General features: G+C 50.6%; 6 protein-coding genes across 6 annotated transcripts; 1 reads left to right on the top strand and 5 right to left on the bottom strand.

Moving 5' to 3' along the window:
* Nucleotides 1-22: 22 nt before the first annotated feature.
* On the bottom strand, nucleotides 23-1,342 carry PV10_08711 (uncharacterized protein; the record flags this gene model as incomplete). Its single annotated transcript, XM_016373770.1, has 2 exons — nucleotides 23-1,157; nucleotides 1,224-1,342. 2 exons carry the CDS (start codon nucleotides 1,340-1,342, stop codon nucleotides 23-25), a joined length of 1,254 nt encoding a protein of 417 aa, XP_016220681.1.
* A 526-nt stretch (nucleotides 1,343-1,868) lies between these two features.
* Nucleotides 1,869-3,203, bottom strand: PV10_08710 (uncharacterized protein; the record flags this gene model as incomplete). Its single annotated transcript, XM_016373769.1, has 1 exon — nucleotides 1,869-3,203. One exon carries the CDS (start codon nucleotides 3,201-3,203, stop codon nucleotides 1,869-1,871), a length of 1,335 nt encoding a protein of 444 aa, XP_016220680.1.
* A 1,075-nt stretch (nucleotides 3,204-4,278) lies between these two features.
* PV10_08709 (uncharacterized protein) lies at nucleotides 4,279-6,159 on the bottom strand. The gene is made up of 2 exons (XM_016373768.1): nucleotides 4,766-6,159; nucleotides 4,279-4,712 (listed from the first exon to the last, which is right to left on the bottom strand). The coding sequence occupies exons 1-2, from the start codon at nucleotides 5,808-5,810 to the stop codon at nucleotides 4,384-4,386; spliced, it is 1,374 nt and encodes a 457-aa protein (XP_016220679.1). The 5' UTR covers nucleotides 5,811-6,159; the 3' UTR covers nucleotides 4,279-4,383.
* Nucleotides 6,160-6,879: 720 nt separating this feature from the next.
* PV10_08708 (uncharacterized protein) lies at nucleotides 6,880-9,404 on the top strand. Its single transcript, XM_016373767.1, has 5 exons — nucleotides 6,880-7,861; nucleotides 7,910-7,944; nucleotides 8,002-8,075; nucleotides 8,125-8,678; nucleotides 8,734-9,404. Exons 1-5 carry the CDS (start codon nucleotides 7,640-7,642, stop codon nucleotides 9,076-9,078), a joined length of 1,230 nt encoding a protein of 409 aa, XP_016220678.1. The 5' UTR covers nucleotides 6,880-7,639; the 3' UTR covers nucleotides 9,079-9,404.
* Nucleotides 9,264-11,291, bottom strand: PV10_08707 (uncharacterized protein). Its single transcript, XM_016373766.1, has 2 exons — nucleotides 11,024-11,291; nucleotides 9,264-10,953 (listed from the first exon to the last, which is right to left on the bottom strand). The coding sequence occupies exons 1-2, from the start codon at nucleotides 11,055-11,057 to the stop codon at nucleotides 9,683-9,685; spliced, it is 1,305 nt and encodes a 434-aa protein (XP_016220677.1). The 5' UTR covers nucleotides 11,058-11,291; the 3' UTR covers nucleotides 9,264-9,682.
* A 610-nt stretch (nucleotides 11,292-11,901) lies between these two features.
* On the bottom strand, nucleotides 11,902-12,797 carry PV10_08706 (uncharacterized protein; the record flags this gene model as incomplete). Its single annotated transcript, XM_016373765.1, has 3 exons — nucleotides 11,902-12,299; nucleotides 12,376-12,479; nucleotides 12,628-12,797. The coding sequence occupies 3 exons, from the start codon at nucleotides 12,795-12,797 to the stop codon at nucleotides 11,902-11,904; spliced, it is 672 nt and encodes a 223-aa protein (XP_016220676.1).
* Nucleotides 12,798-13,743: the final 946 nt, after the last annotated feature.

Raw genomic sequence — 13,743 nt, 5'->3', positions numbered from 1 at the left:
GGCTACGTTAGGTACGTATCTATCAGTCTGGATCCAGATCAATCTTTCCCTGATCCCATTCCTTCTCCTCCCCTCTCTTCCGCCATTTCACATCATTGATGTCACCATCACCACCATCACCACCATCACCACCTCCTCCTCCAAACCCAGACCGCTCATTCGATTTTGATTTCGTGAATAATGAATTACTACCATCTTTCCACTTCCGAATGACATGCTCGTCGAATCCAGCGTCGCGCATTCGATCTGCTTGTTTCATGCGTAGAGCCTGACGGTCACGGAGGGCTTCGAGGGCGTTGGCCCAATCGTCGTCGTCGATAGCGGTGGTGTCTTTATCATGGGTGGATATGTCGTTTTGAGGGTCGTATGTGCTGGAGAATCGATCGTCGATTGTTGTCGAAGTAGGGTCCTTGGGATATGTGAATCCCCGGCCGCGTTGGATGGTTGGAGATGGTGGGCGGGGGCCAATGATTGAAGATAGGGGATCGGAGTCGTTGGTTGATGTTGTTGAACTCGAGGTGGAGCTGGAGCTGGAGGTGGAAATGCGACGGGGACGAGTGGGATGAGGGTTTTTCTGAACGTGTGATCGAGATTGAGAGGAGGAGGAGGATGGTTTTAGAGAGGGTCGACTACGGCGTTTTGGATCTTCGGTTCGGTGAGGACTTTTTGATCTGGACCTTGACCTTGAGCGTCGGCGATTTCTTTTGCGATGGTCGTCCGGTCTGGGTTCACGTGGTGTGCGAGTGGCAGTTTCAGACTCTCTTTCGGACCGGCTTCTGCCAGTTTTGCTTCGCTCCGGTGAAGGGCTTCTCGACTGTGGCGAAAGCCTATGTTTTCGCGAGTGTCGGCGATCATCATCCCTCCTCCTATGATTTCTATGGTGGTATTCGTCCTGGTCGTCGTCATTTAATCTTCGACGTTTCGAGCCTCGGTCATGCTGGTCTTTGTCTCTTCTCCTCTCGCGGGATTCATCGTATCCATGTCTGTGTCCCTTGGTCTTTTCTACTCGATTTCCGGACTCGCGGTCTCTGATCTGTCGTAGATGAATCCTGGCCTCAAGTTCCTCTTTCTTCTTCAAGGCTTCATTATGAGTATTGACGTCTCGGACCAGGCTTTGCAGGAAGCGGGTGTTGGGCTTGGGAGCCGAACCGGTGGGTCTAGACATATTTGTACGTGGTCAGCAGATTCCGTGGTGTTTCATTGTAACAGGTGTTGGGCACTACCTTTTGGGTATCAATGCCGCAAGACCGATAGACGAGTATCGCTTGGAACTTTGTCGAGCGTCTTCGGCGAGTAATTTGGCAACATAGTCATCGTCATTGATGTTGTTGCTGTCGGCCATATGGTGCGGACATGGAAGTGCTTTTCTGATCATGTCAGTGAGTATAGTCCTCAAACATGCGTCTCGTGGCATTAACCTACCTTGAAGAGGAGGAACAATCAAGATTCCACCGGAGGAAAGCATTTGGAACGGATATTGGATATGCGAAGACTGTCGGCTAACCTGCCACTGATATGTTGATCACGTGTTGATAAGAGGTATGAGGAATCTGATCACGTGAGATCACTTGATCTCTCACGGGACGCTAAGCCAACCCTATGTACTCTGTAGGTCAGGTATGCTAGGCCCTCGGGCTGCCCCTCGGGCTGCCCCTCAGCCTTCGGCCCCCTGTAGATAACTAAGTTCTCCTTGTTCCTACCCTGACAAATCGACAATTATCACTCAATCTGTTTTTGCCTCTAGACATTCCATAATTTTTCTAGACTACAATTGACGTTGTATTCGCTGCTATCATTTCATCAAGACCTTTTTGAGCAATCTTTGCCCGGCCCAAATCTAACGCAAGGCTTCTAGCTCTATCCCTCTCTTATGTAGTAATATATGGTTGAGCCTTGAATGAATCCAGATCAACATATCCATAGTTGTTTGGATCACCAGAACCCATCTTTTCCATCCACTTGCCCATATCCTTGAAGAAGACCTCGACATTCTCCTTCTTGGACATATCGATTGGCTCATGGTCCTTGCCAACCTGCCGAATCTGTGTGCCTGCAATGACATTTCCAAGCCCAAAGTTGTCTAAATCAATCTGCTGGTGGATGGCTCCTGTGATCTTACCTTCCAGGACGTCTTTGGCAAAGTGGAATTCTTGGGCTGCTGGTCTTCCAAGACCAACACCGTCGACGGTATTCAAGGCTGCTACCATGCCCCCGACTGTTCTGAAGCCTCCGGTGATATAAGTCTTTGTCTTGGTTAGAATAGGGGTGATCAGCTCTGCGAATTCGAGGAAGAAAGCCTCGCGAGCCCGAGTGCTGTCTCTTGTGTGCTGGAACGCCAATGACTGATATGTGCCGCCTGATAGCTCGACAAAGTCGAACTTGTTCTGCTCGAGGATCTGGCATATTTGCTTGGCCTCTTCTGCGGTCAGTCCATCTTCTTGGAATTCTTTCGAGTTCATCTTGATTCCAAGAATGAAACCGGAGTTAGAAGGCAATCTTGCGCGGATGGCCTCGGCAATCTCAACTATCAACCTGGCACGATTTTCAATCGAGCCTCCGTACTTGTCGGTTCTCTTGTTCGTGGTCCGAGATAGGAATTGTGCGATCAGATATCCGTGCGCGCCGTGAAGCTGAATTCCATCGTATCCAGCCTTGTACAAGTATTCTGCTGCATGGGCGAATTGGTTCACAATGTGGTCGATTTCTTCCTGTGACGCGGCATGGGGCTTTGCGAATTTCATGCCTATGGCTTCGGCCATATGAACGTCGCTGGCAGAGATTGGATCATCGTTGACATCCGCTGCTACCTGCCGACCTGGGTGGCTGACCTGGCCGGTTATCAGACTGCCATGAGCCTTTGCCTGGGTGGCCATTTCTCTGAAGGCTTCAAAGCGCTCACCCTCAAAAGGGGCGTCGATAGGGATGATGGGATTTCCTGGTGCTTCCAACTGATGATAATCAACCATGATGTTGCCGCTCAGGATATGGCCCATTCCTCCTTCGCCCCAGCGCTTGTAGACGTTGATGAGTTCCTTTGAGGGAACGCCACGCTTGGTCCTGTCGTGTGCATCCCATGACGACAAACGTTCAGTCATGGCAGCCTTGAGAAATCTATTTGGAGCTGTTCTCCCACTGAATTCGAAATGAAGAGGTTGTCCCAGTGCCGAGGCATCCTTGACGTCTGACTCGAAGCGTTCTGGCATGTTGGCTGGGGTAGTGCTGACTAGTTGAAGCGAAAGAGAATATGAATTGAATGGGTGTCACTGGGTCACCGACGAAGGGGTACGGGAATACGACACGACATCGGGGCAAGCTCAGAAATTATATAAGTGACGAAATGTCTCACGTCCCACTTTTGTCGCCGGGATTTGGAACCTGATACGCGAAAAGTCAATCGTCTTCGTTCGATGGTAGAAAGTTCCGTGGCGACAGTTCCACGGGGATATCATCCAAATTCCACAATTTGATTTACAATCCCACCTCCATTGGTGAGTTCCAAAGCCGGTCTCATTGTTCACAAATCGTCCAAAGAGGAAAGCAGCCCGAAACCTTGATCAAGCATCTGTGCATTGATTGCAAACCCTTGGAAAAATGGCATATCTACTTGAACTACATGAGCCTGAAAGATGTGCCGAATAGGTTCCCAGTCCCCAACGGAAAATACCCCGAGGTACTGTGTCCATTTATCATGACTCAGCTTCAAGATTCTCCACTGGGAAAGTGTCTTAGTAAGGCGAATTAAGTACTCATAGTCGTTTCTTCTCTGTAAGGACAAGGCTAGACTCGAGACTTGGTCAATTCCAGCCTACTTGCGCAATTGAGGGAGGTTGCCCTATTCTGACGGTCATCAAGAGTCATCGAGGTTTGTTTCTTGCTTGAACCCAGAATCTGTGTGAAAGTTGGGTTCAATTAAATACCTGGCACCCTCTGTTCCGAGGTGCAAGGTGGGCTGGCGGGGTAACCAGCCAACGTCAAAGTCGTCCGGAATGTGCGAACCGCTCTGGTCCGAATGGAACAAAGTTGACATGACGACGTTTTCAACGACACTGTGGCTTTCTCATCTGGTTATGTTGCAGTTCTTATGCTTATTGAGGATGTTCGCGACTGGAGGGAGGTCAACAGGTCCCTTACGCCCTCGCGAATCAGGTGCAGGCAAGTGGAAAAAATTATAAGCATCCTATGTGAAACGAAATCTTTTAGCGGACAGTAGGTAGCGCTGGTAGGTAATCTCGCTTTGAAACAGTCATCATGGCATGCGACGTTTGTGCGGTAGCGGACTTTTTCAACACTTGATGGAGCATCCATCATACATCATATATGGATAGATGGTCATTGACAGAGTTTTATATACATATCAAATTGAGAGTACGAGACATTTCATGCCTAAAACCTCGATTGCACCTTGGTCTGGGTGTCCTGGAGCGCCCAGTCCGAGAACTGTTTCTGTGAGACAACTCTTCTCGCCTGCTCGGTGGTGAAGCCCTTGGCTTCGGTGGCAGGGTTGTAACCCAAGCCGTTGATTTTGCCAACTTCGACATCCGTGACAGGGGTGGCAGCCTTGCCATCTGGGCGGGCGTAGACGGTTACAACGACGGCACCGCCGAGACCCAGGTTGTGTTGAAGAGCGTACTTGGTGTCCTTGACTAGACGGTTGTTGGCCCAGCCTCGAAGGTGCCAGGTGAGTTCTGCACACTGAGCAAGACCAGTGGCGCCTAAGTCGGGTGTTAGTACGAGAGCCCAAAGAGATCACAGATACTCGACTTACCTAGAGGGTGACCCTTGGAGATGAGACCTCCTGATGGGTTGATGACATACTTGCCGCCGTAGGTGATACCTCCGGAACGGACAAGCTCGTGGGCTTTACCCTTAGGGCAAAGCTTGAGCGCATCGATGACACACATCTCGTTAGCGCTGAAGCAGTCGTGGACTTCAACGACGCTCACGTCATTGGGGGTGATACCGGCCTCCTTGAGGGCAACTTCGGCAGCATACTCGGACATCTTATAGCCGACTAGGTCAATAGCAGATCGGCTGAATAGATCGGGGGGATCGGTAGCGAGCTTCTGACCGGCGATCAAAATAGCCTGAGACTTGAGGTGTGGTCGCTTATCGAGGAACTCTTGCGAAACGACGACGACAGCGGCACCACCGTCAGATGTGGGGCAGCACTGAAGCTTGGTCAAGGGAGCATGAATCATAGGTGACTTGAGGATCTGTTCCAAGGTGTATTCATCCTTGAATTGCGAGTAAGGGTTTCGCTTGCTGTGTTCGTGGTTGACACGGGCAATCTCAGCAAAGTCTTCGGCGCTAGCACCATATTTCTCCATATATTCTCGGCCAGCGTTGCCAAAGAGCTGGGCGGCACCTGGCGCATTGGTTACACCACGTGTCTCCTTGAGCATCTTGTTGGAGGTGCCGGTTGGGTTTTCTCGGTCATTGAAATAGGTTGTGAGGCTGCCCGGGTTCATCTTCTCGAAGCCGATGACAAGGACACAGTCGGCGGCGCCGTATGAGATAGCTTGTCTAGCCATGTTAAGACCGGTGCTACCAGTCGAGCAGTTGTTGTTGACATTGTAGATGGGAATCTGGGTCATGCCGAACTGGTAGAAGACTCTCTGACCGCAGGTAGAATCACCGTAGCAGTAACAGGCAACACCCTGGTCGACATCATCATAGTTGATTTGAGCATCGAGCATAGCCTTGACACCAGCTTCGAAGCCGAGCTCAGTGTAGTCAACCTTTCCGCGGGGCTTGATGAACTTGGTCATGCCCACGCCGAGGACGTAGGCGGGTGCGGGTTTACGAGGCATGGTGAGGAGGGTATACGTGAAGATTGACTCGGGTTGGTATTCTCTAGAGGGATGTCAAAAATGAGGAAATGTAAACTTGATGGTGATACAAATCGAGAGCGAGAAATGTTGGGGTCGCAGGCAATGAAGAATCATCTTTTATTTGTATCTGTCGGCTCTGGAGAGGTGTGAAAGACGGCGATTGCGGGAAGACCGATCGCTGACCCTCGGCTCTCGGTCATTCAAGTTTGAGAGTCGACCGGTGTTGCTGGAGGAGCCAGTCAGTCACCAGCGTACAGAGTAAGCCTCCGAAACCCCCACAGAGGCACCCTTTGCGGGGCTGAAATCCTTCATGGCCAGTCAATGTCGGTCGGTCTCCACGAAGTTGAGGGTTGGACAATCTACCGAGGCTGGTTTTGAGTGCGGCTGCGCGCTTTTTGCTTCACTGGATAGGCGTGGATGGATAAAAAATCCGCGGTAGAAAAAATGCCACTAATCCCCAGGCTTGGAGAAGAGCGCCTCAGGGACAGGAGCCGTCCAGGCAGACTTGTGTATGGTTGGGAGCCTGGCTATGCCAAACATCTCTTGCCTGTAAACGGTTTAGATTTCCATCGTAGCGTGGAAGCAATATATGTGTAGGTATATACCTGTAAAGTGCCTCGATCTCAGGTGCCTATGAGGCCCATGTGCTTACCGATAATGGTACACCTGACACATCCTGAATTCAGGGTTGATGAATCTTCTGAAGGGTGCTTCAAGGCTGATAGGGCTTTCAGACACTGAGAGGACTAATCACTGATATTGACACCTCACACAGCATTAATGTGTCGACAGTGATCGACTTGTTGAACGCTGACTTTACCGTAGATGGATATTGGTGGTGACAAAATGCCAAGAATGGTCTAGACACGATGCCTTCCCTTGGAAGTTGCGACTATGGGGGAACACTGGGGGACATGGGGGATACAACTTACCTAACATTGATATCTATTGGCTCTCTCACCACTAGACTCGTTAGTCGTTCTTATACTCGACAAGCTACTCGTCGCTTGTTCTACTAATCCTAAACTAGTGTTTACCCCTCGCTCGCCCTCACTACCTCTCCAGGAAAATACGTCAGGTTGGCAGGAGCCCTCAATCTGCCCTAATGGGCACTTGTTCACATGCCTTTTGCTACCAGACCGATCCTTGTGAACCTCTAAACCCTCACCTCACCACCACCTTTCACACATTGCTCCCTCTTCATCAGCTGTCTCCGATGAATTGGGATCCTTCATCTATTTGAAAGGAAAACAAAACTGCTCCAAGGAGAAAGTGTTGAGTCGTCCCGATTCTTTCTCGTCATAGACTGCCGTACCTATGTTCCTTGTCCTTTCTACACCTGCATCCCAACGCCTCTTCACGCCCCTACGTTGAGACTCCTGGACGAATTAACCTCTCCACTGCAGCCTTGAAAGCTCTCCTTTCTTCCTTCTCAATTCTATTACAATCTTCCTCAAGACCTCCTCATTCCATCTCGAGCGCCGGCATCAGAACCATCCTCATCCGAACACTGCGGAGCCTTCACCAGTCGGACCTGTGCCCTCCCAGTGCTCCTTGCCAGCTTCCTGGCCACGCAAAATCGCTGCTGCACACTGTCCAACGGCATGTGGAACGCGTAGAGGTCGTCTCATTTGATTGAGAGATCTTCTTGCGTTCCATCGGGTTCCGCAGCCCAAACAAAGAACGTACGGTCTTGTGCTGGTCCATGATCCTCCATTTTTCGGTAACGGTCCCTCACGAATATACATATATCGCCCTCCTTGCCTTGCAGCTAGCCTTTCATCTGCGATATTCGATCTGAGCCTGCGATGAACCATGCTAGCAAGGAGAGCAACAATCGACAACTAGATTCTGGTCATGATTATACCTCCAAAATACCTTCCAAATCATCTCAGCCACCTATAAAGATGGCGTCAAGGCAGACTGTGGATACCGGTTGGGGCTCCGCCGATACTCGGATTTACTATGCAAAGAAGTACAGACAGATGTTGTCTTCTGCACCTGCTTGTGCATTGGCTGTTGTTGCGGGGGTGAGTTCACAGGAGGCCATTGAATTATAGGTTGTTAATTCGTCCTAGGCACCGTTGGAGAATGTCAAAGTCCGCATGCAATCGTGAGTGGATTTTAAGACCAACCCTCTTTAACCAACACCTCTGATCATTCTTTCTAGGCGGTATTTTCCAAACGCATGGCAAGCCACAAAACACACATATCGAACAGAGGGGATTCGAGGTTTCTGGGCTGGTAAGCATCCAGATCAAGCTCATAGATATGAAATCTCACCGTATACAAGGCACGCTGAGCCCATTGGTATCCATCACAACCTCTCGGGCTTTGGGCTTTTCCATTTATCGAAAAGCAAAGTATTCCTTTGATCGATGGATTGAAGCAGCTACAGGCTCTTCTCCCCTCCAGCACGTCAATAAGCCTGGAACATATCCGAATTCTGCCACATTACTCTGTTTCACTGGAGCAGGCATGGTCTCGGGTGGTGTGACGGCGGTCGCTCTGACCCCGGTCGAGTTGATCAAGAATGCCACACAATCTTCAGTACTCATGGCCTCTTCCAACAATCCGCCGGGTACCAGCAATCCCAACGTGAAGAACTATGGCAGGGTGAGCTCCTGGGGTTCTATGAAGCGAATCATTGAACGGCGCGGCGTTTTTGGACTCTGGACGGGCTTCAGGTTGCATCTCGTTCGAGATGTCATCGGCAGTGGCATATATTTCGGTGTTTATGAGACTACGAAACAGTCTCTCAACTCGTACTACGGGGCAGAAAAGGCCAATACCCCGGGTGCCATTGCCGTCGCGGGAGCCATTTGTGGTATTGGTGCATGGGTCGTGGTGAGTTTGACTTTGCTCGAAGTGCACTTGCCTGTATCTGACCATAACGACACAGACCTATCCTCTTGATACGATGAAGACACGAGCCCAGAACAACCTAGTGGGCTCCACATCGACGCCAAAAAAGCCAACAAACCCCTTGCCGCAAATTTCGACCCCAACCGACTCGGGAACTCTTGTGACTAACGCAGCAAAGACTGCCGTCCGCAGTAGTAAGTGGAAAGGGGTGGAGATGATCATCCTCCGCTCCAGCATCCAGAATATGATTCAAATGTCGTTTTTCGAACAAGCAAAGGTTGTCATCGACAACCTGAGTTTTAGTGATGGAAGTAAGACCTTGCCCGAAGTCGAGAGAGAGTTTGGCAGGGACAGCAAGATTTCAAAAAACGACAAGCTATGAGACATGTCTATGTACATGACTTTGAGGATGACGACATGTCTGGTGGCATCTAGGAAAACCATGTTTGATGGATGGATGGTTCGAGGATCCGACCTGCTGGAAACGATTGAAGGGTCTCAAACAGATTTGTACATGTTTATTAGTTGTTCGTGGGCCCGCACGAGGGATATTGAACTCGGGCTGGAAAGGACCGATAGATAGTTTAAGGAGCCCATGATCAAGATATACGAAGCGAAAGAAGCCTAACTCAGAATCAGAACCAGGAGGATCTATTAAATAGGAACGCGGTCGTGTATGAGGTAAAGATATATCATGCCATGACAAACACAGTAGTGTCTAGATAAGCTTTGGGTATCATCAAATGGTTCAAAGTGTAGGCCTCGTAATAAGCTAGACCAGCCAGGTTCTGGCTTCTAGCTTCTAGCATCCCGAAGCAAAAGCAATGCAACGACTCGCGAGGGTGCGTTGGTGCGTAGGCGGATAAGGATATGCGACGTCGAGCAACAAGTTTCGACCGCTGTATTTTAACTCAAGTTGAATGTTTCATGCAGTTCGTCTCCAGCTCTGGGACAGGGCAGGTCGAGGTCACGACCAGGTCCGAGACTCATCGTCCAAGAACTGGTCTGTCATGCATAACTTGTTGATCATCACCGTCGTCGTCGTCCTTCAAGGCTTCAGAGACGTCACCCAAGGCAGAAGTATAAGCCGTAGCAGAGCCAGGGCCGTCGATCAGGGGACTCGTGGGGGCCGTGACCATGCCTGGACCATTGACCAGCGTCCCGTCACCCGCTCTGTCTCTCAAATCCTTGGTGCCGCCAATACTCCCACTGACGCTATCGGTACGGCCATGACCACCACCACCCAACAGACCACTGCGCACACTGGCCGCATCACCACCACCGTATTTGCTTCCAATGTAGCTGTTGCGTTCACTGGCCAGGGCAGGAGCGGCAATTCCGGAGGCCGAGATCAGACTAGCTCGCTCGGCGTTGAGCGGCCGCGAATGTCCTCCGGCTCCGGCGCCAGAAGTGCTCGTCTCACGCAACGAGGCCGTGTCCGCTCCGGAGGTTGAATGCATCATTGTTCCTGATAAGACGGACAGCGGAAGGGACTCACGGCTGCCTCCGAACATTGATGCTGGCGCCAATGCTTTCATGGATGCATTGGTGTCAACAGAGTTGCGCCGACGACGTTTGGACGAAGACGCCAACGTCAAAATCGAGGCATCGTCAGTGAGCACGTTGTTGGCCGTCGCTGTATGATAGGTTGTTGGGTGGGAGTGAGGCGCCAGGTGGGCTGGCACAGCAGTTGCAGGCTGCAGCTGGAAGGCTGGTGGGGTGGGGGATGGTTGTGACAAAGTTGACGGGTTGTGGAGGTTGTGCTGGGCAGGTGCGATCGACTGGACGGTGGTGAGGGTGGTGGCAAAGGACCGCACTGACGGCGCTGGCGACGAAAATGTGCTGTCTCTGCCTCCTTCAGTCCGCGGGGCACTTTGGCTCGTACCTGCGCCAGATGGAGCAGCGTCTGAGTGTGTGGTCTCGGCTGTGGTGGCCAGGGTTGGGGCTCTTGATTTATTGTGCAGGTGACTGTCGTGGGAGATAGACACGGAATGCTTGCTTTGAGACAGCGAACTCTGGCGAGAGCGGACAGAGGACAAGGGTGTCGAGTAGGCTGAGTGGTTATGAGCTGCGTCGGGTCTCGAGGAAAGAGGGTATGGGTTATTCTTTGCAATGTTGGCCCTCTTTGACTTGATGTTCATATTGAGGTTGGATCGTCTTGCACCATCGTGACTATCGTTCGAGTCTGAGTGTAGGGTCTTGAGATTGGCGAGGCGACGCATCCACGCAGCGAATGGTCGTCGTCGAGCATGACGATCTATTTGATCAATTAGTATGACAGGTCTCATTTTCGCAGGACGCGTCCGAGGAAGCGCGATGATACTGACCATGGTGGCGCTGAGGCCCTTCGGTGGATGCCATGATTTCAGTCTGTTCTTGTTGTTGTTTTCCAGAAGTAGTGGGTTACGAAGTTGGTCGAGGTGATGGTAAGTTGTAGAAAGGCGGTCGACTGTTGCCAGGTGTTGGGCGAGTTCGAATGAGTTGCACGACCTGGAAAGACTGATTGCCCGCGCGATTTGGCTCGACTGTGGGACTCTAATGCGATGTTACAATGTCGACCTCAAGCCGGAGAGGGATGAAAGGACGGTAGACTGCATGGAAGTCATGAAGATGCATCGATCAGGAGGTGGCACGTCTTGCAAGGTTCGCCTAGTTTCATGTTGATGGTTAATTCTATGGACCTTGTTAGCTCAGCCTCCTTGGGATTTCCTGGCGAATTTCCTGCTTTGGTGACTTCAGATCTGGTGACCACGTGCTTGCACTTACACCATCATTGCGTAATAAAAGGTGAGTGGGCAGTAGCGGTAAGTACCTAATAGTAGGTAGAGCAAGCCTGTTTGGCATTTGCTCTGCCCGTCCCGACTGCCTAAGTTAGCCCCTCCGCCCCTCTTCGCCTCGGCGGTTGGGCGTTCCCTACCCCATGGACCTACCTTGCCTAAAAACAATTCCGCCCTGTAATAATGGTGAACAAATGTGTGGTTTTAGGCGCTGTGGCGCCTTGGACATGTCCCCGCCTCTCTCACTCAGCGCCTGGGGCCTTGTTGGCAGGGCGGGATCGTCATCGTCATCCACGTGCCTTTCCTAACAGACTCCCCTCCAGATACGCGTTATGATTTAGTTTGAGGCTCATCAGATCCGCCCCGGGGACAAGTCATATTTCTACCTTGTGTATTACCCCATCAATGCCCATCCCAATGATGGCAATTTACATAAAGTCGTCTTCGTAGAAGTTGGCATCTCGGTCTTGGTTGCTGACCATGTTCTCCTCCCTGAACAGATCATCATACGCATGGTCCTTTTGATATCGCAGGTCTTCTCTTCTCTTCTTCTCTGCCCGATCCGCCGCCTTGACTTTCTCACGCTCTAATCGCTCTGCCTTACGCTTTTCTCTCTGGTCGGCCTCCCTCTCTTCTCGGAGGTCGGGGAATTTCTCGACTCGGGTTTTGTTCAATCTGTTGACAATCGCGTTCTGTCGTTCCTTGACGTGAACTTTCTTGACCATCTTTGGGTCGTGAAATGACACCTGGCCAGTTGCCATTGATGCATCCTTGCGTAGGTTCGACCAGGGAGTGTAGATGATAGTGACGTTGTCCTTTTTGTTACCTGAAGAAACCTGTCAGGCAATTCCACTTCCATCCTAGCTTTGGGCGCCTGCTGGTCCCAAGCCTGTGTCACTTACCTTCAATGGAATTTGCTTTGGTCAGTTGGGCACAGTCCTCCAGCAACCCTGCTGGAATCGTGGTCCATGTCTCCCCTTGCCGTAGTCGCACATAGACGTGTGCACTGGAAAGGTTGTCGACGTGAAACTTGGAGCCATTTCAGTTGGATTTTGTGCCATTCGATTCACGAAAAGGAGCCAACGAGTAGTCTTACCCTGTCGACCAGACTCAGTTCTCTTGTTGCCCAACGGCATTGGTCATGCGACACTTACCAAACATCTTCATCCCATCCGAACTTGATCAAATCCTCATCTGCAAGTCCAATGTCAGATGCTGCTTCCAATTCTCCGAGACGCATCTGCCACATACTCTCCACTTTGTCCTTGCCCACATAGATGAACGCCGGCGGTTCAACCGCTGTCGATTTGAAGTAGTACACCATTGGGATCCCGGTTCGGGTGAAGCCTGCACAAGACTCACAGTATCATGTCAATTAACCGAGCAAAATTTCACCTTTCTCCAGTTGCCTTTGTGGTGTGTACCTAGAATTGTTCAAACACAGTTCCAGATGATAGTCTATTGTGCGCAGAAGGTCGAAATCATAACGGCGATAGGTCAAGCTGTGTGCCGCTGTACTACTGTCACGCAATAATTCACAGCCGCACTTCCCCTTTTTCAATTGCTTCAACAAGCACAAGATCCTGTGTAAGGCTTCACAGAATCTTGTAAACTTGAAAATCCCATCGTTCTGCTGCTACCTTCTTTGCAAAATAATCATCTTGTTCTGGTGTATCTGTGCTCAATACAGAAGCGAGAACATGGTTGAAGGATTTGCCTGCAGCTGGTCGCCTCTTTCTCTCCATGAATTTCCTCGCTAGCAACAAGTCAGAGACCCCAGACCTAGCTTCACTTAATGGCAAAGAAATACATGAATGGAACTGTGGAATTACCCAGTCTTTGTTGCGAGTCACTTGCTGACAAGTGACCAATTTTAGTTATGACAGTGTCCGTTAGTCAGTGGGCCTGAAAGATTACATTTGACGCTTCTGACATCACTTCCCAGTCAGAATTTGGCAGCTTCGAGGAAATACAACTTGCGTAATGATAATTCGGGACGTGTAGAGGGTCGCTAATTGTCTTAGGAAAGCAGGAAGACACGAGCTTTGATTCTTGTTCTCAATTCGATCATCTAGCTCACCCCAATCCGTACTGTACTGGCTTTGGTGGTCCCAATGAAGAATAGCACAACGGTTCTCTTAGGCCAAAGCAGACAAAACCACATTCTGGATGGGGCGCAATCCCCCGTATCCAGCCTCAAGCCTTCCGCAGAAGGCGTGTTGACGGGGCCACACTGAAACATCGGCCGCCATTTGACCTCAGTTCCTACC

Source organism: Exophiala mesophila (assembly GCF_000836275.1).
Source record: "Exophiala mesophila strain CBS 40295 unplaced genomic scaffold supercont1.6, whole genome shotgun sequence".
NCBI lineage: Eukaryota > Fungi > Ascomycota > Eurotiomycetes > Chaetothyriales > Herpotrichiellaceae > Exophiala > Exophiala mesophila.
Note: the sequence above shows the minus strand (reverse complement) of the source record. Positions and strands in the feature narration are given on the sequence as shown.

Excerpts from the sequence above, each read along its gene's own strand:
- PV10_08709 (XM_016373768.1), bottom strand. The coding sequence starts at position 5,810 with ATGCCTCGTAAACCCGCACCCGCCTACGTCCTCGGCGTGGGCATGACC. Across the intron at positions 4,713-4,765 it reads CTCCAAGGGTCACCCTCTAG|GCGCCACTGGTCTTGCTCAG; the intron begins GTAAGTCGAGTA and ends CACCCGACTTAG.
- PV10_08708 (XM_016373767.1), top strand. The coding sequence starts at position 7,640 with ATGAACCATGCTAGCAAGGAGAGCAACAATCGACAACTAGATTCTGGT. Across the intron at positions 7,862-7,909 it reads CATTGGCTGTTGTTGCGGGG|GCACCGTTGGAGAATGTCAA; the intron begins GTGAGTTCACAG and ends AATTCGTCCTAG. Across the intron at positions 7,945-8,001 it reads GTCAAAGTCCGCATGCAATC|GCGGTATTTTCCAAACGCAT; the intron begins GTGAGTGGATTT and ends CATTCTTTCTAG.
- PV10_08707 (XM_016373766.1), bottom strand. The coding sequence starts at position 11,057 with ATGGCATCCACCGAAGGGCCTCAGCGCCACCATG. Across the intron at positions 10,954-11,023 it reads AGGGCCTCAGCGCCACCATG|ATCGTCATGCTCGACGACGA; the intron begins GTCAGTATCATC and ends TTGATCAAATAG.